The sequence below is a fragment of the Rhamphochromis longiceps genome, linkage group LG9 (assembly GCF_057381845.1).
Source record: "Rhamphochromis longiceps isolate RC_006_pf linkage group LG9, R_longiceps_female_GT1.1, whole genome shotgun sequence".
NCBI classification, from domain to species: Eukaryota; Metazoa; Chordata; class Actinopteri; order Cichliformes; family Cichlidae; genus Rhamphochromis; species Rhamphochromis longiceps.
In genome coordinates this window covers 16,170,206-16,194,399 of record NC_140565.1, presented here as the reverse complement: position 1 = coordinate 16,194,399, position 24,194 = coordinate 16,170,206, and the positions used below count along the sequence as shown (strand labels likewise).

Here is a 24,194-nt window from a genome sequence, read left to right as displayed (position 1 = left end):
GGAACAATTTAGACGGGGTAATACCCCTACACCAAAGAGCTGCTCAACTCAAAGAAAAACAATCGGCTGAGCCCATACCGCCCCAACACACCATTGCAAAAATAGTTTATGGTGAACGAGGCACTTTTTTTTCTGAGGCACAAGTCGGGCTCCTGCCCATTTTTTTTTTGTGTGCACACACACAGAGACCACAAAGTAATTATAATTTGCTTGGATGGAATTATTCAAAAAATGACCACATCTTTTACTCCCTCAGCCATAGAGAATATGGTTTTGGGAAATTTGGGGTAAATTGCTACTTGCCGAAAATATAATAATATACATATATGAATGTGTCTTATTTTGATTTGACAAATGATTTAAAATGCAGAGTATTGTCTCCAACTAATTGCACGGCAATAAAAAGCTACATGCTTTACAAAAATCCTCTTGGGCAAAATCACATCGCTCTCATCAGAATAGTCCCCCCCTGTATTTGTATTCGTGTTGGACACATAAAATAACATTCCAGGTTTTTATTATGCGAGGAATGAATCCCATCTGACTGAAATCTGTGGACTTTACCTTTTACAGTATGTAAGTAACTTCCTGTGTCACGGTAAATGAAGAAGAAAAGGTCAAAAATAAATGACTGCATTTAATCATCTGGATGTGAGCAAATCGATATGCATTATAACTGGTTGGCTTAAACTATCCAGAGCAGTTCTAAATGTACATATCTAATAGATGAATGCTTAAAGCTGTTCCTAATAAAGGGCTGAAGTGTCCTTTCATGAGCTAGTTATCTGGTTTCACCCTCTCCATTCTACAACTTAAAAGAGAAAATGGCGACCGCTATGCTAACTCTAGTGGTTTTGCTAGATCTGGGTGTGTGTTGCATCCTTTCTCTCAGTCCTCTGGCCATCCATGAATGTTTATGTAATGGCCACAAATTACTGAGACAAACCCTGAAAATAGACTTCTGTCTGAGGAGAGACCTTTCCGAAAAAAGACAACCACTGGAATGGCGAAACCATCCCCACCACCCGAAGGAAAAAAAGAAAAAAAAACGAGGCATAAGATGAATAAGTGAAACTGAGGGAGGAGGTAAAACCTAATACCTCAAAAGTTTCTTCAATGTCATCACATCGAAATGCTCTTTGGGATGCTCTTTCCCACATTGAAAATGGGATGATTTCTTTTTTCTTCTCTGTGTTTTTTGGTTCCTCGACTTAGCTCAGACACAATTTGACGGCGTGCATTTTACAACAAGGAATGTCTGTGCGTTCGGAAACAGGCAGGATGGCACACTTTCCCACTGGCCGTGCTTCCACCACCTCCTCCTGCTGGAAACACGCACACAAACACGCATCTATATCCACACTCAGCCACATATATATGTGGATAATAAGAGTCCATTAGGCTCAGGTTTTAGCCTACAGCTGCTATGTAAATGGTTAGCACTGCTACACTAATTTAACTAGGACCAAAAATGTCCTAGAGCCTTATCACTCAGAGAAAACAAAGGGCTCTGGACACACTCGCACGTGCACCCACACGCACATGATAAAAGTGTTGCTGGTCTAAGTCAGAAGAGATCTTTTGTTTAAAACAGGGATTCAGACAAAGAGGGTCTTCTCCCTCCCTCTTTAATGCATGTCGGGTGACGGTGGTTGGGGTCGGGAGAGAGGAGGGGGTTTACGGAGTGATGGAGATGTGCGGGTGGTGGGGTTGGTGTTGGAGGGATGGATGACAGGCTGGATTCTCAGACATAATTACCTCCATAAGATCCCATCTCCCTTTCCTTTTTGAGAGGGACAGAGGGAACAAGGAAAGGAGAAAAAAAAAAAGACAGAAAGTGAAGTATGCAGAAAAGGCCTCATGTTTCTGCTTGGTCTGGCTTATGAGGAGCTTTACACATGATGGAGCACAGGGCTAATGGGCGAGGAAACACATAGAAAAACACACCCATGCTTGCACGCACGCACACACACACGCCTCCTGAAAATGCTCTTTGTAGTTAAACAAATGCTCAAATGGTCGAGAGATTCAGAGCTGGCAAAAAAGGGAAAAAAATCGCTGTAACAACTAAGCTTCAGAGGTTGTTAATTTCTCAAAAAGTCCAGCTAAACAAATTGTTCAAATTATCAAACCGATGATGGAATACCCATGACTCGCAATCTGTCATATTTTTCTTTTTTAGCTGTTTTACTAAACAGCTCCATTCAGGACGTAACTTCATTACAGAGCGCAGAGAAGTACAAAAAATATCTAATTTTTCTAATAACTTTTGGACGACCCTCAAAGCAAAATGGCCTCTAAGTCCTCCATGTTGAGAGGCAATTCATTTATGCCCGCTCTTCTGATGCAAACTGGCATTTTTTATAAACTCAATTTTCTTGATCATTTCTAATTGCACACAGAGAGGGACGGTTTATCTCAGAAATGTAGACACAGTGGGCTTTTTGTCTCTGAAGGACGCAGTTGAGAGGTTGCGGTGAAAAGTTCCTGCTGTTTAGGCCGGGAGTGCTAACTGCTGCACATGCAAGGGTGCAAGCGGGCAAGCGAGCACAGAGTTCACTCGCTTCACAACGGTATTTACCAAAGGTAAAGGCGTGAGTTGGCTGGGCCCAGGTTACGAGAATTAAACACTCAAGAGGACAACAGAGACCGACAAGTTCTCAGAAAAACGCAAAGACACACAAATGCACACATACATCGGCAAACCTATGCATTTACAAGCTCACAAGTACTGCATGTACACTCCTGTCTTTGTTCAAAACACCTATATTCTTGCGGTGTGTCTCTCCAGTACCGTATCCTTAATTAGGCCATAAAATCAGCATCAAAATTGTTTAATGAAAGCCATTCACATGTACATAAAGTCCCAAGCATTAGAACTCTTATTCCCAAATGAGCCTATAATTATGTGGCTTGGTGCCAACTCCCAGACTTTAAGAGAAAGATACCGGTCAGCACTTAAATTAATCTTTTTCATACCAGTCTCTAATGAACAGAAAGTGCTCGAGTCAGGAGTTGTAGCCCAGAAAACTAACAGCACACGAATACACAAACAGAGGGTCCTTAAACTGAACGTTGGATGAAAATGTTACCTACTATAAAGCATTTTCCATTGCTGAAAAAAAAAACCCATTCGCATCATATATCACTGCGGGAGCAATCGCCTCTCTCGTAAGGCGGGCTAGCGTGTGATGCTAACAGGAACTATTTTGTAATCGGTTAAAAAAAAAAAATCCTAAAAATAAACAACAAATACAACAACACGGATTTTATTAGCAAACTACAGAACAAGAACACAAGCCCAATTTATTCCACTGACTCTCAGTGTTTGATCTCTCCTTGACATGGTTGTAACTTTGCTCACTGCGTACACCTGCCAAATACTTATGGGCTACAAGGAAGTAGCCTTTGAAACATTTACCACGTACCATGTGAAAGAATACCGTTGTTCAGAAGAAAGTTATATAGAGTGGGCAAAAGAAGGGCATCCAGAAAAGTCGCTTAGCATTTTGGACGGTGCCAGCGTCCGCTTAAGGTTTTACGCTATCTTCCTCATGGAAATTCACCATGTGCCATCTCAAAGCCAAGGTATAAAATGAGGGTCCAAGCAACAAATTTAGTGCGTTTTAAGAGTGGAACATTGGAAATTTGGTGCAGCGGCCAAATATTGCTTTTGACAGGTTTAAAACCTGCTTGGGCGCATTGGTTTGAGATTTAAAAAGGGAAGGGGAGGAGGACAAAAAAGAAGAAAAAAAAACGGTAAAAGGCCTGGAGAAAAAAATGGACAGGAGCTGGAGGAATAAGCAGGACAAAGAAGGAGAGAAAGAAAGAGAGGAGGGAGGGGGGCAAAAAAGAGGAGATGAGAAAGAAGGGGGGGGGGGGGGGGGGGGGGTTGGTGGCTATGTTAAAATGTAAGGTAATGATTTATCTAAGCATGCTTTTCTGCTGCACCCCAAATCTCACCGAAACTTTGATCCATGTGTAATTAAAACCAAACATTCACCAGCAGCAGTCTCCACTCCAGGACAGGGAGCTCGTCTCCTGTTAATGTGTGTGTGTGTGTGTGTGTGTGTGTGTGTGTGTGTGTGTGTGTGTGTGTGTGTGTGTGTGTGTGTGTGTGCGCTAGGACTCACATATGTTTCTAAGCGCTGGGCCCCCATCTGTTTTGGGAGTATATGTACAGTATAAACAGGACACTTTGGGGAGCGCAGATTCATGGTGGAATATACATGAGCTGACACACACACACACACACACACACCTAAACACACACACACAGACAGATGTATGGGCTAATGCTATGCTGGAATGCTCTTCAAAATGTGTTTACCCCCCCCCCCCCCCCCCCTTACTTTCCCCATTCCCCCCTGCACTACCACCACACCCCACTCCACCCGCTCCTGCAGGTCAAGCAAAGCAAAAACAAGTTAAGCGCTCATTTTCTCCCGGCAGCATTAACATAGGGATGACTAAATAATGGACCCTGACTCTCTGTCTTCTGGTTTAAATTACAACGCAGCCCCCTCCCCTTACACCCTGCAACCCCTTACCCACCATCCAACCCCCCACTCAAAGAAAAACGATAAATCTTTTTTTTTTTTTTCTTTCTTTCTTTTTTTTGTCTCTGAATGTTTTACAGTTCTGTTACACTTATTAGCTGCTGGCAGGACGGAGACTCTTAAATGAAAGCCAAATTGCTTTGGTCATGAGAAAGGAAATGAAAGCTCACTCCAGGGAGAGACTGTGCAGCCATAGCATACATGTGTGTGAGTAACGTATGTGTGTACAGGCCTTTCACTATGAGATCCTCCCAAGGTGAAATTTCATAAGCTGACTTGCCTGCTTGGGATGTCCCTGTGCACGGGACACTGTGTGTGTGTATGTCTATGTGTGTGTGTGTGCATGTTTCAGATATAAGAGCAGCAGCCTAATAGGAACAGTATGCTCATTTTGGAGAGATTAGGAGGAATGGACGGGCCTGTATCGAGAGACGTAATCTGGATATGAAGGCCAAAGGAAGGAGGGAATGAAGTACGGAGTGAGAGAGATTTGACAGAAGAAAGAGAGAGTGATGCAAGGGAGGGAAGAGATAGGAAGAGTCTAAGGAGTAAAGATTGAGGAATCTGACTTCAAACAAAGAAAACTGACCACTTCAGCTAATATCAAGGTTTTAAAATCTAAAAAAAGAAGAACAACAAAAATAAAAATAAAAGTGGAAGCCAATAGAAAATGTTAAAGTCAGGCCATGTGTGCACTCCACCAGAAAAAAATAAAAGATGTGACAAAAAGTTAATCCCCAAAGTATTAACTGAAATAGCCTTAAAACTAACAAATATTCTTAAGTATCACAGTTAAAGCAAACAAAGTAGGTTGAAAAAGCACAGACCTTGGCTGCTGGGGCACTCCTTGACATGGAACAGCTCATGAAGGCTCAGCCCATCCTCATCTCCTCCCAGGCCTTGCTGGTGCAGCTGGAGTTTCCTCAGTCCTTCGTTCTGCTGGTGGCGAGCTGAGCGGGCGTGCTGCACCAGGTTGAGGCGGGCCTTGGTGGAGTAGTCGCACAGCGTGCAGTAGTAGACACATGACTCCGGGCTATACGAACTGTCCAGCTTCTGCAAATGCTGTGGAACAGACAAGTAGAGAGTCTGAAGGTTAGATGCATTCACCTTTTAGGGACAGTTCAAAAATTTCAAAGCAGGAGCAACTTCATTGTTTTTTTTCCAGATATCTTTGTAACATTTTAAACTTGGCCAGAAAATCCTTCCTTCTATTATCCTTCCAGTTGAATTCCAAAAATTCAAACACCCAGAAATCCCACTTGCCTGGTTCTAAAAAAGCCACAAAAAAAAGTCAATAGTCAGCATTTCAGTCAGACCCATTATTGGCTACAGTGGTATTATAGATATTTCTGAAAGAAAAATACTAGAGAGCAAGATTCCTGACTAATGGCTCTTTTATATAAGTCTACTGCACAAGTAAAGATCTTCAAGAAGTACATATTTAAAAAAGGTATAGGCATAAAGGCAAGATATAAAAGGGACAGACAAACATGAAACTACCAAACAGAAATAGATATAACTTCTAAGCAGCTGAGCTTAGTTTAAAGACTAACATTTCCAATTAACTGGATATTGTCTAAGTAATGCAAAGACAGAAGGCCCCCCCCCACAAAAAGTCAGACAAGGTGTTGAGTTCAAAACACCGTTTTTGTCTTTAACATGCACATTGTCCAGCTCTCCATATTGTTAGCAGCTGCAGGGGTTTCTCATTCAATGTGTGCTGTCAGTTGCAAGCCCCTAATTTCCACTTGCCTCTTTAATGGCATTGCAGCCATGCAAAGCTACCCCCTACCTCTTGCCCTGCCCTTGGTGCATGTAGGTGCACAAACACCCACACACACACACACACACACACACACACACACACACACACACACACACACACACACACACACACACAGGCAGGCATGCACGCACAGCCCCCATCCCACCTTGCCCTACTCCCATACACCCAGTCAAGCCAAGCATATCAAGTGTGCTTCTGTTGTTGCTGCCGGGCTAATGAACAATGCACAAAAACAAAAGACCAGGCCAAGCTTTTATTATCTGATCCTCTGTGAAGGGGAGAAGAGAGAGAGAGAGGGAGAGAAAGAGAGCAACAAAGAGAGAGAGAGAGGGGAAAAGATAGCATGGCAGAGACACAGGGGTGGCTCGCAAAGGTTAGTTTATACTTTGTTAAGATTTATTCATACAGCCATGTGAGAAAGAGGTGCAGGGTTCTGTGCATGAATTAATGCAGATAATGACAAGTGTGCATGTGCTAGCCCTACTGAGTCTCTCACCTCTTCCTATAGGAAGACGTTTCATTCTGGAAGCAAATGAAAAGTTAGCCAGGTAATATTTCCTCCAGAGTATAGTTGCATCAAGCTATATGGAGCAGGAAGAGAGAGAGACTGGAAAAATGAATGTGTGTGTGTGTGTGTGTGTGTGTGTGTGTGTGTGTGTGTGTGTGTGTGTGTGTGTGTGTGTGTGTGTGTGTGTGTGGTGGGAGGAGTGGGTCGCAGGTGTATGAGTTCTAACCACCCCCCCTCCTCCTTTGACAAACAGGGATTAGCAACATAGCTACAGCCACTAACACATCTTTTCTCTCTGTCTCTCCCTCTTTCTTTCTTTTGTAGGAAATCTTGCGAGGTTTTTCTCACGAGACGGTGGGACGTCCCCTCGCAGTCAGAGGCCCTTTCAGAAGTCTTAAGTTTTAATTAAGTCGGAGTTGTCAGAAGAAAGCTCCCCTAGTCCAGAGCTCAGGGCCATTAATTACAGCTATCTTTGTTTCTCTGTGAAAGGAGGCCTCCCTCGCTCTTTTCTCTCTCTCTCTCTCTCTCTCTCTCTCTCTCTCTTTCTCTTTGCTTCTTTTCTTTCTTCCCCTCCCTACCTCGCAGGAAAACTGGGCTGTCGAGCCTCACTGTGGAAACACACTTTTGCTACGGAAGCAAGCACGCATATATCACATGCATAAACAAGAAAGTGTGACGTCATGGCTTTTCTTTCAATATGAACTTTTCAGTGTTTCTTTATAAACACTGGCATTAAACAGGAGGTGCTCAAAGTACCTTCTGTTGAAAACGACCTCTCAAAGCAATGCCATATGCTATACAGCATATGTAAAAGCCCGTGTAGTTGCACACATTCTGACTGTCATTCATCCTCTGATCAATTAGGACAACCACAATATCAAAACAGGATTAGCTTGGAACTGGTTCTTTCTGAGCTTAACCGTATCTGGACATTTAAACACACTTTTATTTTAACGTCATTCTGATAGGAATGGGGCCCAGCTACAGTTGAATGAAGCTGAAAGCGGGGCTCTTAGAGCTGAATAGAAAACTGGTAATCAAACAAAGCCTTTCTTTCCTCTTGTGACAACCTCGAGAAGTACGTTAAGAACAGCCCCATATGAAGACCATGCTAGAATTGGAAAGTGTGTGAGCACACATGGCCATAACAGTTAAGAGTCTTATCAAGAGAGGCAGAGTTTCAGAAAATACTTGATGGCTTAAACTGGTTCCTAATGGCAGTAGGAGAATTGTAGCGCTTGTGGCCTCAAACACCACACATCCTTTACTGCTGTAAGTTACATCGTAATGTTTTTAGGATGTGAGGCTTCAGCTGAGAGAAGCTGAATGATATACTTTAGGGTTGAATTGGGATGCCAGATAGGTTTAGACCTAATATTAATTCTTCCCCCATCAGCACATTCCAGAGGGTTTGTTTAAGACCTAAACTAGAGGGCTGTCTGTCGCTCTCTGGCACTCCGCAGGCCTGAAATGCAGGCGGTCTGGTGATCACAGGCCAGAACATCCATGATTTATGAACTTTTAAAGGAGCACTTTGACTCCTGCCAGGCGTGGGCTGTGTAATGCATATTCAAACACACAAACACACTGTTCCTGCTCCTGGGTTTGTGCCCCTGTGTGTCTACTTGCAATGTGCATGTAATTTATGCTGCTGCTGATCTGTATGTGTGTATACGCACATTCGTATCATATCGAGCGTCTTTGCGCAGAATGGCAAAAAGAGCCATCCTTGTCAATATGGCACCTCTCCAGCCTGCCTGGTGGTTAATTGTTGGGGATTAGTGTTTGGCAAACAACCAAATAAGCCAACACTCCCTGTGGGCCAATCAAAATCAGCTACACAGCACTCCCTGGGTGGATCTAAACAGGGCAGAGACATCTCTAGATGGCAAAGGGGGTACATGCACACACATAAAACCCCTTTCAGTCATCGAATATGCCACATTGCTGGCTTTATCAATATGTTATTGTCAATTGTCAGTATCAATTCTAATAGTGTGACTAGCGGTGAGGGAACATTTAGTACTCTCCACTCAAGCTTGATTTAGACTTCTGCGGGAAATCTACGTCCTAACTTGCGTAGTGACCAGAAATTCCTTTAAAAATTTCTTTAATTTACCGCAAATTTACTGCAAACGTCCACGTCACTACTGCCTGACATGTAGTTACATTTATAGTAAAGCTCACATATGAGAGCAAGAGTGGCTCTCTCAGTATGTGTTTCTCTGGTGTTGCAGCAAGTGATTGTTACCGTGGACCCAAAAAGGGCTCAGACAGAAAGCGAGAGACAGAGAGATCCCTCTTCTGGTCAGGGAATTGCAAAAATATATCATTGTGGCAAACTGAAAATAGAAATGCGTGTGAGGTAACATTTAAATATGTGCATGTTACTGTTGTGTTGCAATATGTAGATATATATGTGAATGTTACCAGGTTTAAGCGTGTGAAGACCGAAAGCGACCAGGGTGCTCACTCAGACATTAGCCGACACATTAAAACACAAGGAGTGCTTGTCCGACACACACACACACATCACAATGTAAATTACAATACTCAGGACTTCCCATTCGGCTGTCAGAAACACAAGACAGTCAATGCTGTCAGTGACTTACACACACACACACACACAGATGCAAAAACACCCTGGGACTTGTTTTTGGGAGAGGGGAGGAGAGTCAGTCTGACAGGTAAAGGAAGCTCCCTGGTGTAGCAGTTTGCTGCTGCTGCTGTGTGTGTGTGACTGAGGACGACAGAGGACTGCATTCATTATGCAGAATGAGATGTTTACAAAACACCTTTCTCACACACAAGTAAACACGAGAACACACACATCTTCCCCTCGGCTCGCTGCCTGGGTTTGCGGGGAAGGATAGCGGCGCTGCTGTCTCGTATCCATTTGTTCTATCTGGGGTGACAAAGCTGCCTCATTAACTGAATTCTTAATAAGCCAAGCCAAAAGACATCTCCTCACAACTTCTTTTATCTCCCTGTGCATGTACGAGTACGTGAAAGAGCGCGTGTGGGTATAATTTCAATCCACCGTTTCTTTTTTGCTCTATGACTGTGCGAATGTGCGCGTGCGTTTTTTTATGCATTAGTAATTTTAACTCCACATTTTTTTTGATATTATCTCATAAGTATTTTTTGCGTCTGTCTATAATTTCAGTCGGGCGTTTTTTCGTGTTGTTTTTTGTGTTTTTTTGTCTTTGCCTGTGATTGTGATGCGTTCTCTGGTAACGTGGAAAATAAATTCAAAAGTAGAACCAGGCAGCGGGGTTGCATTTTTCCTCCATAAAGCAAATGACAAATTAGAGTATTCGGTACAAACAGGACTCTTTCCTGTCATTAAGTGTAGAAACAGGCAGCTAATGAATACATGCTGAAAGTGAGAGGTCTCCGCCACAGCGGTTATGCCTTAATAACCGGTGCTGTGTGCATGTGTGTGCGTGCGTATGTAAAGAAGTGCATACATTCAGTTTTGTTTTTGATTCCTCTGAGAGTGTGCATATGCATGCAAATGTACACCCCGCACATTGTGAAAATAAAAACCTCTTTATATCTTTTCATCTGTATCTCCTCTTTTTTGGGGGGGAGCAGGGAGTTTTGTTGGTTGTACCTTTACCCCCCCCCCCCCCTTTTTTTTTAAGAACGTCACCAGCCTCCAGTGCTATCCCCTGGGCCCCTGAGGGCCATCAGAGACAAAAACAGCCCCACTTGGCCCAGCAAACAACAAAAGCATGTATTGTTCCTTGAAAGTATTTTAAACACATACCAGTACTGCCTGGAAGGCTGCCAAGTGTAGAATTCCATCAGTGCTACCAGCTCCCTAACACATGTTACTGCTAACCGACACTCAGCCCCCAAGACATAGATGTAACGCAAGATTGCTGCCAATGGATTCACTGGCAGACTGCACTGCTCAAAAGACTTGCGGAGAGCCCAGGTATGTGCCACCTTCCTTCCACAGATAAAGAAAACAGAGGCGGTGGTAGAGAGTCAGCGTCAGTGCTGCACAGACACAATAAATTAATATGCATATAGAAGTGCAAAAAAAAGTGCTGAGTGCACATGCACCAATTTACACACACACTCAGTGTGCGTCTGCAGTTACCCTCTCCTACAAAGCCACAGTGTGTAATCTAAAGATTCAACACAAGGCACTCCCAGCACACCTGAATCCAACCGACTCGACCTTCTTTTATTTCCTGATGGTCATCTTTCCTTTGCCTCCTGCCCAGGCTCTCATTTTCATAAATGCAAAAGAAAATATTTCCAAGAGCTAAATTGGCTCTCCTGTTTCTCTGGCTGCTGGCAATCACATGTGATCACAGCTCTGGGGCCGATCCATGAGGTGCAGGGGCCTGTGGATGAGCTTAGCTTAGGTCACCCAATAATAATAAGCATTCATCTCATAATCACTGCCAAGACAAATAAATGAATTATCACAATGAGTCTTTCATACGACATTTTCTCCACTTCTGTGCTGTCTCCCTGTCTCTTTCTCTCCCTTTCTCTGTTGCTCCTTACTTGTTCTTTCTTTCTTCACTTAATTTCTTCCTTCTTTACTATTTGCAGACAAATAGCGATAGAAGTTAGTAAGTGCACGGTGGCACGGTGGTTAGCACTGTTGCCTCACAGCAAGAAGGTCCTGAGTTCAATTCCACCATCAGGCCGGGGTCTTTCTGTGTGGAGTTTGCATGTTCTCCCCGTGTTTGCGTGGGTTCCCTCCGGGTACTCCGGCTTCCTCCCACCGTCCAAAGACATGCAGCTTGTGGGGATAGGTTAATTGGATAATCCAAATTGCCACTAGGTGTGAATGTGCGAGTAAATGTGAGTGTGAATGGTTGTCTGTCCTTGTGTGTTAGCCCTGCGACAGACTGGCGACCTGTCTAGTGTGTACCCTGCCTCTCGCCCTATGACAGCTGGGATAGGCTCCAGCGCCCCCCCCGCGACCCTGAAAAGGATAAGCGGATGGATGGATAGAAGTTTATAAGTGAAGTGTGTAACTGACATAAAGATCAATCTGAAGTTCACACCTACCTGACCTCTAGTCTCCCTCCTAAAACACAACATTGCTAAATTATAACACAATTAACTTCTTCTTGTCCTGATCAGTGGACAGCAAGGAAATTAACGTGTAGTTTCAAAAATTGCAGATTACAAAAGACAAAGACACCAGAGCAGATCTTCCTTACTCACTTAAGCTCAAGTGTATGTGTGTTGGGTGTCTTGAAAGCCAGCTCACCTCCATCCCCCATGAAAATGGATCAGTATTTACATTAGCATTAGATTTAGACAGCATGGCTCAGCCACTTACTGCCTATTAGCTATCCTGACCTTAGCCCATTAGGGTCTAAAAGCCCCCCGCTTGTCTCCATCACCACCAGGTGAGACTGACCAGACCTCCCTATTTCCCTAAACCATTGTGCCACTGATTTTATCTTTTCCACCGACTCAGAGTAGGAGACAGATCGTGAAATGCTGAGAAGAAGATCACTGAAGTGCTAGCATGCTTGTTAGCCTGTTATATTTTATACTGCCAGTGTGCTAAGACTTTCGGGTAGGGCTCATCTTTTTCCATTTTCCCAACACACCAAGATGCTTTTGAGGAATCAAAGCAAGTTCTAATTGACAGGGTCTACGAAAAACACGAGTAAAAGGGTTCCAAATCTGGGACTTTAGCTCATTTACCTGTATCATCAAAGAAGTTTGCGCTACACGGTTGTTGTTCTGTTTAACTGAAACTGAAAAGGAAGAGAAGGTAAAATAATTTTGGTGCTAAAAGGATCAGTGACTTTTTGCCAAGTTTGTTTTGCTTTGCTCTGGTGGTAGTGGGGACTTGCTACAAAAAAAATGTCTCCAAGAGAAAGTGTGACAAAAGGAATGACAGAAGCATACTGTGAACAACACTAAGCGAAAGATTTGATGATACACGGGGTGAAGAAAATCTGTGACAAGGAGAACAAAAGAACAAGAGATGGAAAGAGAGCGAGAGAGAGAATGATAGGGAAGAATCTAGACGAGTGTAGCTGGGTTCAAATCACTAATTACACATTCCTGAGCCTGTGAAGGGGAGTATTGTTTTCCAGTTAGCCCCTATCCTGTCGCATGGTTTCACTTAGCACAAAACAAAAGGTACAGGGAACAAAACACAAGCCTAATACCAGGCCCTGCTAATGACAGAGAAATGGGAGAAATTATCCCTGGGGTGGATCCTCGTGAGAAAATGGCTAGTGATTACTGGACAAAAGGGAGTTCATTTTGAAACTGTCACAAAATGGCAGACTGCCTGCTTCTTTCTTCTAATGGTCGTATTTATCAAATAGATCTGCCTTTTAATGCTTTTTTGATAGACATATCACTGTGCCCATCTACAACTATAGATTCTACATAGTGGTATATATAATGAATAATCAACTTCATAACAAAGAAGCATACAATTGTCCTTTGTATGCTTACATTACACATTCCAATTTAAAAAAAACAAAACAGTGTCAGGTCTTATTCCTTGGAAACAATATGAAAATGTGGCTTGTTGTGCAGAAAGGCTGCGTCCAGGTGTGTGTATGTTAGGCTGGTCTGTCTGCCAGGAACAGCACAATGAATGTACCTCTTCAGCAGACATGTTTTGCATATTGCCACAGGAAATCAGGTGCCTTGCAGGTGACCTACAACGTGGCTCACTTGATCCGCCGCTACTATTTTTATACAGAGTGCGACCATTTCTTTAGCAGTCGACATCAAAACTCTCCCAGTTAAACAATTTGGAGATATGTCACACAAACTCAGTCATTGAGCCCTGCATTTGCCAAGCTGGGTTCTTCTTTTGCTTCTGTTCCAGCAATGAAGAAGACTACCAATTTTTGCAAGAGACAAGGGGCGGCGTGAGGGTAAGCTGATAGCGGTGGCAGCACTGGGCAGAGTTGCCTAGCTAGTAGTGTTTGCCCAGGCCCCAGCCATCTAAAGGAAGGATATTGTTTTCCCCTGAAAAAGCCTCAGCCGCAGTCCGCATACCAGCGTCCACTCAACATACCAATGGGCTCTTTGAAGATTACTCAAATGTTTGCCTTTGTCCCCCCTCCCTCTGCTCCTGCCCCTAGTCCTATCCTAAACTCCTGCCAGAATGAGGAAAAGAGGAGAAAAGGGCAGCGGAAAAGGGAAGAAACAAAAAAGTCTGACTTGTATCTTCAGAAAACAATTGAAAAACGATACCGTCCTCTGCTGCACTCACGATACAAAATGGCTTCTGTAAACGACGGGCAGCTACTGAAAGGAAATAACAGCACTCTGGCAACCAGCACAGCGAATCCAGACACAAACAACAGAGAAGAGCGGCGTAATAATGTGTGACAGGTGAGGCACAAGGATCCAAGTCTCCCACCTGTCTGTCGATAAAGTGTGACATGCTTTTACAGGCGCTGCTCGCAGTCAGAAGTGAATATCATGATTCGAATCGGTTAATTTAACTAAATGTGCTGGAAACTACCCTCCCACCTCCACACCCCACGCACCCCCCAATACACACACACAAACCACATTAATCCTGAACAAGTAAGTGGGCTTTCTATCAGGTCTATTTCAAAGCATTAGGGATTACCTCGCAGAAACTAAGCTGCTTGAACTCACAGGAGGTCAGCGGTATTGTGCTGCTGCAAAGATGGAAGGCCAGTGGTAGAGACGGATAGACAGCAGGACAGGTCAGCTCCCCTTTCTGCAGCTCTCCGGCAACATCCCTAAATCCTTCTCCCTCCTTCTTTCTCTCCCTCTTTTCATCCCCGTCTCCCTCTTTCACCGTATAATCGAATATCTCCCACTACTTATCTATTCACTGAGCACCTAATGGTTAAAATCAATTACAGCTGGAATGCTGAAATACCGAATACGGGTCCACATGCTGATAATGACACAAAGAGTGTGAGAAGGAGAGAGACGGCAAAAGAGAGAGAGAGAGAGGGTGACTTGGGACCGTTCCAAGGGAGTAGCACAATTACCTCCAATCGATCGATTATTGATTTGAAGGGCGTTGAGGAGTATTTCAGTTCAACTTTGTCCATATCAATATCCTGATAGCTTCATGAGAGGGAAGAAGCACGGCTGCCTAAATACCATTTTTAAGCTGATGTAACGTTTTAGACTATTTCAAGAACGGAGCTACAAAAAAAAAGAGGCTACGATTTTTCCTGTCAGCTTTCTTGCAAATTAAGCGCACATTTTTAATGTCAGGTGATTTCAAAAGTAAAGCTAATGAACTTACACAAAAAGTATTTATCTGATCTCTCTGCCATGTGATCTGTCTGAGGCTGCTCTGATCAAATCAATGCATCAAAAGTGGAGACAACACGCCCCCGAGAGATCATGTTTGAGCTCATGCGCCTTCTTTGATTATTACTTTGTTTTCAGTTGTTTTTCTTCTTCTTCTTTCTTTTTTTTTCCCTAAACAAGCTTGTGTCTTTGTCCTAACAGGATGATCAAGACCCAAGAGAAAGGCGAGGATAGGGCGGAGTTTGGGATATTTAAAAAAAAAAGGTTAGAGGAAGACAAGTGTGTGAGTAGGGGGCATGTGGATGGAAAACGGGAGGAGGGAAGTGTGTATCTGAGCGTCTGTTGGGATATAGTGAGGGTGGGAATGTTAAGACGAGGGGAAAAAGACAAAAAGGAAAAGAAACTTCTGGTAACTCCTTTGTTCCCACATCCCAGCAATGCTCCCTTCCTTCTGGTGGTCTGGAAGACACTGACCCCCCCCCCCCCCCACTCCTTCTGCACACTTCACAATCCCCCCCTCTGCTATCGTTCCCATACCTGTCAGCCTCGATCTGCTTCACAGTCCCCTGCACATGGACGCGGCCCAAATGACCCACACCTCAGAGGGGTGCGAATGATTATGAAAGGGATCACATCTAGCTATTAATATGAGAAAACCAGCTCAGTCTGTTTTTCTGTGTCACACACAGAAAAAAGAAACACACGCACATGAACACACCTAGTCAACAAACTCATCAAAAAGTCAAGAATTTGAGGTAATTTAAGAGGGGAAATTAAACATTACATATGAGTGTCAGTCAAGTGCTGGACCAAAGCTGGACATTACGCACCCACACCCACAGATGTGTGTATAAACACTCGTGTTCTGCCGACCATCTGGTAAAGGCGTTGGAGGGAGAAGGGGCGAAACTCTTATTAATATCTATGAGGATTATTTGGCAGAAGGGGGGAGGGTGGGGAAGCCTGTCCATTCAAACCTCTCCGTCAAACAGAAAGCTACAGCTACAGAGTTCACACACACAAACACACCCGTGCACACACACCTGCTTTTGTGCTTTAATTAGCCGCTACCCTCCATCCTCCCTCCCCCACCCACTTCACCACCCCCGGACCTCTGAAAGATTTCTATTGTAATCTCCATGCAGGTGAAAGAGGAGATGATTTGAATAATCTACTAACTGGCATCAGGAAAAAAGAAAAAGAAAGAGGGACGGACAACCTTTCTGGCAAAAAACAACAACCAAACAAAACAAAAAAAAAACCACACAGAGGTGAATTAATTTATCTGCTCAGGTGCTGAACTCTTGTTGGCATCATCTGTCTCCATGACAGAATATGAAAATCTATATCTAGCAGTCAAGTAGCATCTAGCGTGAAGTGGCTGAGAACATTCCTTTTTGAAGAGAACAGCAACTCTTTAAGTCTGTCTGCGAGTCTGAGACAAGGACGCTGTGATCAAGAGCCTGTGTCTGGAACAAGCGTACACGGGCTCAAGTGGGAATGGTAACTTGATGACTACAATTGTGAACGAGTACGTCTCTATGAATGTATGTAACGCTATACCTCTTTATGGACATATGAATTTAAGAGTGTGCGCGTGTGTGTGTGTGTGTGTGTGTGTGTCATAAACGGTGCCATGCATTTGAAATAGATCCAGTCTCTTTTCTATTCCGGGTACCAGCACAATGACTTTTTATGCAAATCTATGGGAGTCAATCTCCTGTCCATTTCCCCATCACACAAGTCCAAATGACAGTCCAATAATTTGGGCTGCATATATATAGGGCCATTTGATTTTCAAATGAGAGTGGGCAGGGTTGACCCTTGCTAATAGCCAAGGCACAGTGGTAGACTTAATATCACAGATCACAATATCACGCAAGCGCAGCTACCTCCATCAGAGAGAGATGGAAGAAAATTAAATGTGAGGAGGGGGTGGGGGTGGTGGAGATAAAAGACTGAAAAAAGGTCCCTCAGTTGATAGAAAAAGCAAGAGAGAGAGAAAGAAAAAAAGGGGGCAGAGAGAGGGAGGGAGAGCTACAAAGAAGATGATGAAAATGAGAAAAGGGAGGCGTTTGGATGCATCTACAAACCACAGTCTCCTTTCCTCATCTTCTTACTCCCTACTCACCCTCCTCCCATTACAGCCCTTGTTTAATTCCCCCCACCCCCTGATTCCCAGCCATGGTGTTGCCAAGAGGATCATGGGTAATGAGATGGCCTATCTGCTGCTCCCCAGGGGAGAGATAGAAAAAGAGAGAAAAAAAAAAAGAGTCAGAGACAAAACAAAAAAAGGGCTGGTAAGACCGAGTTTGTGAACGAGTGTTTGAGCGAGAAGGAGAGACAGATGTTTAAAGAAAGATGCTTTCTATTATTTTTCTTTTCCTCTATTTGTCACACTAACAACCGACTACTAAATCTGAATATCCTTTCTCTTCCGATCGCCATCATAAAAAGTAAAAGAAAAAACAAAAAAAAACGTTTTATGACCTCGAATTTCTGAGTTCAAAGGAGATGGCGAGGGAAGTAAAGGAAGGGGGAAAATAATGAAAAGGAAAACAGAGATATGGAAAAGTGCAGTGGACCCCGGAGGTCCATTTCCGCTTGAATTATGACGGAAAGTTGGATAGACTGACAGCGGTTGAGGACAGTTAAGATTTACTCAGACAACCATCTGAGAAACAGGTGCCATGGCTTGCAAGACACACAAAGTGTGTGTGTGTGTGTGTGTGTGTGTGTGTGTGTGTGTGTGTGTGGTCCTTGACCATGCCACATTGACCATGAACATTCTCAACTCCTAATGACCCAGGGGCAAGCCCAGATCTCAACCTCAAAGACGACACGCATACGCACACACACGCACACACACACACACACACACACACACACACACACACACACACACACACACACACACACACACACACACGGACTACAAACTAAACCCCCTACTTAGCCAGGCAGCACTTGTGAATGGCACTGACAGATTTACCCCCGTCTCCATGTTTATTAAGCCCAGTGTTTGTTATTAAAAATCAGCCATATATCATCATATTCAGTGGTAAGCCAAACACAAGTGCTTCCAGCAAAGGACACGCTATGCTACAACACCATTTAGTGCAGAACTTACCTCACAGGCTGCCAGCATACAAATGCTATTTTAAAACATCTTCTATTTTGTTGTTTACATTATTTGTAGGGGGATAAAGGTTTGCACTGGACAGCTGTGATAATACCTGCGAAGCGAGGTTCCACACTCACATCAGCTAAATTCTATATTAGGAGATACTGTGTAGAAAAAAAACAACCTGAGTGGTACCAACCAGCCCTGATCACTTTCCCTATATTTCCCCTCTAAAGGGGATGAGGTGTACTCCTCAGTTATTCCATGTAAGGCCTGTAACTTCCTGCACCACCTGCTGTGCCCTGGACACCAGATGACTTGATGTCCATGTGCTGCTAATGTAATTTCCCTCTTGCTGTTTGAAAGTCTGGAAAAAAAACCCCTTTCAAACTCTCAGTTCCCCTCAGAAGTACTCCATTGCTGCGACAAAGCAGCCATAAAATCTCCTGAATATGCTTTTTGTTTGTATCTTCAAATGGTTTCCCATGCCATAAAGATATTCTGTGTTTCCAAAAAAATCCAGATGGTAAAGTCGTCAACACTCGGATCTTTTATGCGCCCGGCCAAGCTACCTCTATCCCCATGTGCTTTTCACCTCTGCCAATACATAAAAGGAGAGGTGTTTTTCTGGTCAAATAAAGAAATGATTTTTTTTTCCCTCTGCACCGCTCTCTGCTCTGTCTGTACTTTCTCTCTCCCTCACGCTTGGCTTTACCACCACATGTCCAAGGGTAAAACAGAGGAATTTCTGCCAAAGGCATTAAAAGCGTCATCTGTGGAACAGATTTGTGGAGGCCCTTTGGGGGTAGGTGGGTGGCTAGATGGGATGCAGGGGTACATGGGTGCACTGAGGGGGCACTGGATGACCCTCTCTTGCCTTGGCTGATCTTGTGCTTCTGCGTGCCTAAAAAGATGCTCCGCTGCATAACGTAATGTTTCTTGGAAAGCAAAAATATGAACAAAAGCAGGAATATGTTCAGGCGCACCCCTTGGTTCCGTTTCTGTGAAGCTTATTCTGTTTCTTGGGTTTTGTACATTTAATCACAACTGTTATAAATAGCTTTTTGCTTGATTAAATGGCTGCCAGTGTTTAGTGTAGCCTTGGTAACCTAACTGGCTGTTGCCTCATTTTAAATCAACTGAAAGAGCAGGCAAAAGTTGCTCAGCACTTTCAAACACATGTTCGCAAAGGCACACACCCCCCCCCCCCCCCCCCCCCCCCCACACACACACACACACACACACACACACACACAGGGTAAAGTTTTCCTATGACAGTAAAGAGACTTGATTTGAGTCATCTAATCAAGCTGATCTTATAGGTTAGGACCTTGGCTAATGTGGGCCAATGTGCAAGCAGCATTTGCTCATAATTTAAAAATGTTCCTTGAGTAGAGACATCTCCAACTCATCCCATGCCAAGTCCAGCCCCCTTTTTTTCCAGGCTGCTGGACAATCCTGTGACAATGTGTACATCCTGTTGAAGTGAAGACTGTTTTAAATAACCCCAAGAATGCCAATGTGATTAATCCAGTTTAGGCATGAAAGTGTAAGGAAGAATCAGTTGCAGATTTTCAAATAAATGTAATTCCTTTAAGATTACTATGCGACACAGTGCACACACACATACACAACGCATGCACAATAAATGATGATGACTGAAGTCTGTAAAGTGAGGCTGCTTCATAAACACAATTTTGCAGATTCAAATCATAAAAACTTTATCGCACATTACGTCTTTTCTGAGTTTCGTGTTTTCATTGTTGGCCAAATGCAGTTGGATTTTTATTGTTGCTTAAAAATACAAAAAAAACAGCTCTAGTTTGAAAATGAGAGGACAGAACTGTCCTTTTATTATTGTACTTATTATTATTCTACAAATATGGGTTTATCCCTGTAAAAATAAAAATATATTTCTGTCAATAGGATCTTATTTTCTACACGTTCTAACCCCTGTTGCCTCCACGTTTAAGAAACAACACGCTCAAACACCTCCCACTGCCAAATGTTGAATACAGTAATAAAGAAATCCTCATTAATGTAATGCACTTGATCCAGGCCTGTAGGTCAAGGCCTTGGAAATGTAATAGCATCCTATTAAAACGAAGGAGAAGTCTAACAAATTAAATCTACTTAAATATATAAAGTGGCAGAAAGATGCCAAATATTGGGCATATTGGAATTTCCTTAGATTAACTTTTTATTATTTATTGCTCTGAGTGCGAAGACTTTAATTAGTTAAGTAGCTCAATTAATACAGCTCTGACAGGAAACTAGTGTGGTAATGCTGTGGTAAATTAAAACTGAATAATTAAAGGTAAAATAAACAAAACAAGCTACAGTTCTGGTGCAAGATGATGTAACCAACAGGGTGTGTTTCTTTTATAAATAATCATACAAATTATTGTAGTTATATAAATTAAAGTCAGATTTAACATTTCATAGTTAATCTATCATTTTATAATATTTCAAAATATAAAACAGGCTCGAAATAATTACTGCATAAAATGTCAGGTTTCTCCTGCGTCTGATTGAGCTTCACATAAAGTCAAATATCAAGAGTAACATGAATAGTGCTGCTATTGTTGGCACTGTCATTAGGCCCTGACAATGAAGGGGGAAAAATATTTCTCTGCTGGTACTTCACTTGTGAAGGATTAAAAGGAACTACAGTGCCAGCTGATAACAGACAGGAAATATACCCGTATCAGATGGGATCTTCCTCGGTACTCTTGCACTGACCTTTTCCATCTTTGTCATTCCACTCTCACGGGAACTTTATATGTGTGTCACACTACGCTTAGGAGAGTGGGGTCATTTGTTTTGAACCAAAAACAATAAATAAACAAAAAATAAAGTATGTGCTCTCTGAATCGCGTGTCCTTGCTAGATCTGCATTAACATGAATTCTATTGTCTGTATTAGGCTGCATGTCATGAGATGTAACATCGGTGTCCTGCAAAAAACACAGAACCATATGTTTTTTTGTTTCTTTATAAATTATCTTCAGAAATTCATTTTCAGCCTCACTCATAGGCAGTGTTGTTCTACTGCTTGTTTGCTTATATCTTAGCAGGGCCAAAGAGCTGAGATTAACGAACTGGTTTTTGCAGGACACGGCGTGGGTAAATAGTGTTTTTACCTTATAGAGGCGGATGGCAGATTCATGCCTCTGGTTGGTGGCATGTAGCCTCAGTTTATCCACGCTATTGCTGTAGTAGTCACAGGCATTGCACTTGAGGTGCACAGGGTTGCCAATCGCCACACATTTTAATCTCCACTGGTTGGCCTTGCCACCCTCTTTGATGTGAGCCACCAGCTGGTGCTTCTGCATGTGCTTGTCTGTCTTGCAGTGCAGCTGAAAGTTGGCCTTAAGCTGAGTGTTGTAGCTGCAGAGCTTGCACTGGTAGACATCGCCGACCACGCAGCGCCACTCCTCTTCGGCCAAAGAGCGCTCGGCATTGACGTGGGCGTTGAGAGCCTCCAGGCTGTCTGTGGAGTAGCAGTTGCATACTGCGCACTGGTAGAGGCGCAGCGAGGGGTCGTTGATAGGTGGCGACAAGGAGGACAGAGAGGGATCTGATGAGGACATGCCCCCGATTCCAGCTGAGGAAACCAGGGACAGGTCGTCTGCCATCAGCTGACCGCTTGTAAGACGCAACTCTGCTGATAGGTCATTATTCACTAAGGATAAAATTAGAGAAAATCTAGGTTAGACTGTTGGAAAGGAGTTGAGATGGAAGTGTAAAAGGTAAAACCTCAAAAAAGGATTAAATACTTGAAAGCACACAATGATAACATGTCAGACAGGAGGCAGGCAGCAAGCACAGCAAGAGGAATGTTAAAAACAAAGTAATGTGACAAAAAGCCAACGCTATAGTAAAAATGAAAGCTTGGAATGCATATGGAGCGATAAAGGATAGAGGTACAAAAAAAGGGGAAAAGATTTTTTTTTTTATTAAATGAAATTAAGTGTGGAAAGCGAAGTGAGTCTTTGCAGGCCTCTTTCACACAAAAGGATTTGATAAAATAAAGCCTTGCAGAGGACTAGGGCTCCTTACAAAGTCTTGTCTATAAAAAACCTTAATAGGATTGAATCAGGATCAATTACAATCATCCTTTTCAACTTGCTAACTCGCTCATCAGGTAGCTTTAATTACTGGTCTCAGCTGTGGTGGGACAACGGCTGCAGGGCTCCAGTCTTTTCTCACATACGCACAGATTTTTGAAAAGCTGATCAATGCTTTACACAGTTTTTTTTTCCTAAAAAAGGCCATTCATACAAATGTAATTAACACTTTCGTTTGATCCCTTCATTGTCCCTTTATGTATGGTACCAAAGCTCATACTGTGTTTTTAAGTGTATAGAGGTATTAACAATTACACATCATTTAAATCTTTTCTACATAATTCATTCAGATGGCCAAATGTGTGTGATATGTGTGGGTGTGCACTGGATTAAAAAAGCACACGGACGCAAGATAATGTGAAAGTATCACACTGTTTGTCATTTAGAAGGTGCATATAAGTGTCTATCTGGGTATCTATCTATACACACAGACACATATATATATTAAAAACCTATCTATGTATGCAATGGACAGCTGTGCTCACTATAGGGAGCTGTCTGTTATCACTGTAATTCACTGAGAGTACATCTGCTAGCTGGGCTGTGACCTCCACACTAGAGGAGGGAGTGGGTGTGCAACACTGCGGGGTCATTGTTAAATCTCTCTCACTCCTACGGGAATCCGCTTCCTACTGTGTGCGAGTGTGTGTCTGTGTACATGTGTGCTAATGTGTGTGTTCTCTCCAGGGTGAGCAAAGGTGGGGTGGGGTGTGTATGGTGGGGGATTAAGCTGACTTAAGAAAATTACAAATGAAAGATTAAGAATAATTCTCATGTGGCATCTCATAATCATTTTTTAATCAGTGAGAGCGGTCAAAGAAAGGAGACAATGACAGAGGGACAATATGAGAGCAGAGATAAGAGCCAAAGAGAAAGAAAAGGGGGGCAAGGGAATGGGGCCAAGGCTAAAGATGGGAGCAGAAAAAAGGAAGGTGAGAAGGTGTAAAAAAGATAAATAAAAAAAATCAACAGAAAGAAGAAAATGCAGAGAGATAAAAAAAAAAAAAACCTAGATAGCATCAGATATATGAGATAAAACAGAATAACTGGCCCAGTGATAAATGAGCAGAAGTAAACTGAAAGAATAAGCTTGAGGCCAAAAATTCAAAACAGGAACTTTCTCACATCATAAGCAGAAATATCCTTTTTCCTGCCATTTCCCATCTCTTTTTTTTGTTTTGCTTTGTTTCAAATTTAGTACCACTCACCTAGACCAGATCCGAGAGCGGCAGCGGTTGCAGGATCTAGCTGAAAGGGGTTGATCATCATCTGAGCGTCTGGGCCACTGCTGCTGGCTGGGTTCTCCAGTTTTACACCCGCAAGGCCCATGTTTTGAGCCAGGTAGTACTGGTAAAGCTCTGCCTCAGCTGGAGCCAGGCCCAGATGGAGGCTGTGTTGAATCTGCTTCATGTTCTGCTGCAGCAGCATCATGTTGTGCATGTGCTTCTCGCTGGTCATGTGGATTCGCAAGTTTCGTGCCACATTGGTCTCGTAGTCGCAAACCTGTTAGAAGAAAAGTGGAACAATATAAGTGTATTAGGAAGTCTAACTCTGCCAGCGTGATTGTTATCAGCAAAGCACTTTTTTCCCACTTAGAATTTCATGAAAACAACAGCTAACAACAAAACAGGACATGAAAGCATTTTATTACCATGGTTATGGTGATGAAGACTAGAATGTATAAGAAATTCCATTTTAAATTTGAAGGTCAGACGATGTGGCCAAGAAAAATAATAGACACAGTGACGCATAGGGAAATAACCGCCTCATTGTGCGGACAGTGCAACAAGGAAGTTGGTATGTTGCTGCCACGGCGCTACAATGAT

At 43.0% G+C, this 24,194-nt stretch overlaps 1 protein-coding gene across 1 annotated transcript in view; it reads right to left on the bottom strand.

Moving 5' to 3' along the window:
* zfhx4 (zinc finger homeobox 4) overlaps window positions 1–24,194 on the bottom strand; it is an 82,447-nt gene that overhangs the window by 34,678 nt on the left and 23,575 nt on the right. The window contains exons 4-6 of the mRNA XM_085418487.1: window positions 23,577–23,871; window positions 21,382–21,923; window positions 5,387–5,621 (exon numbers count right to left, since the gene is read on the bottom strand). Coding sequence (XP_085274613.1) covers window positions 5,387–5,621; window positions 21,382–21,923; window positions 23,577–23,871 — 1,072 coding nt within the window. The remainder of the gene's footprint in view (window positions 1–5,386; window positions 5,622–21,381; window positions 21,924–23,576; window positions 23,872–24,194) is intronic.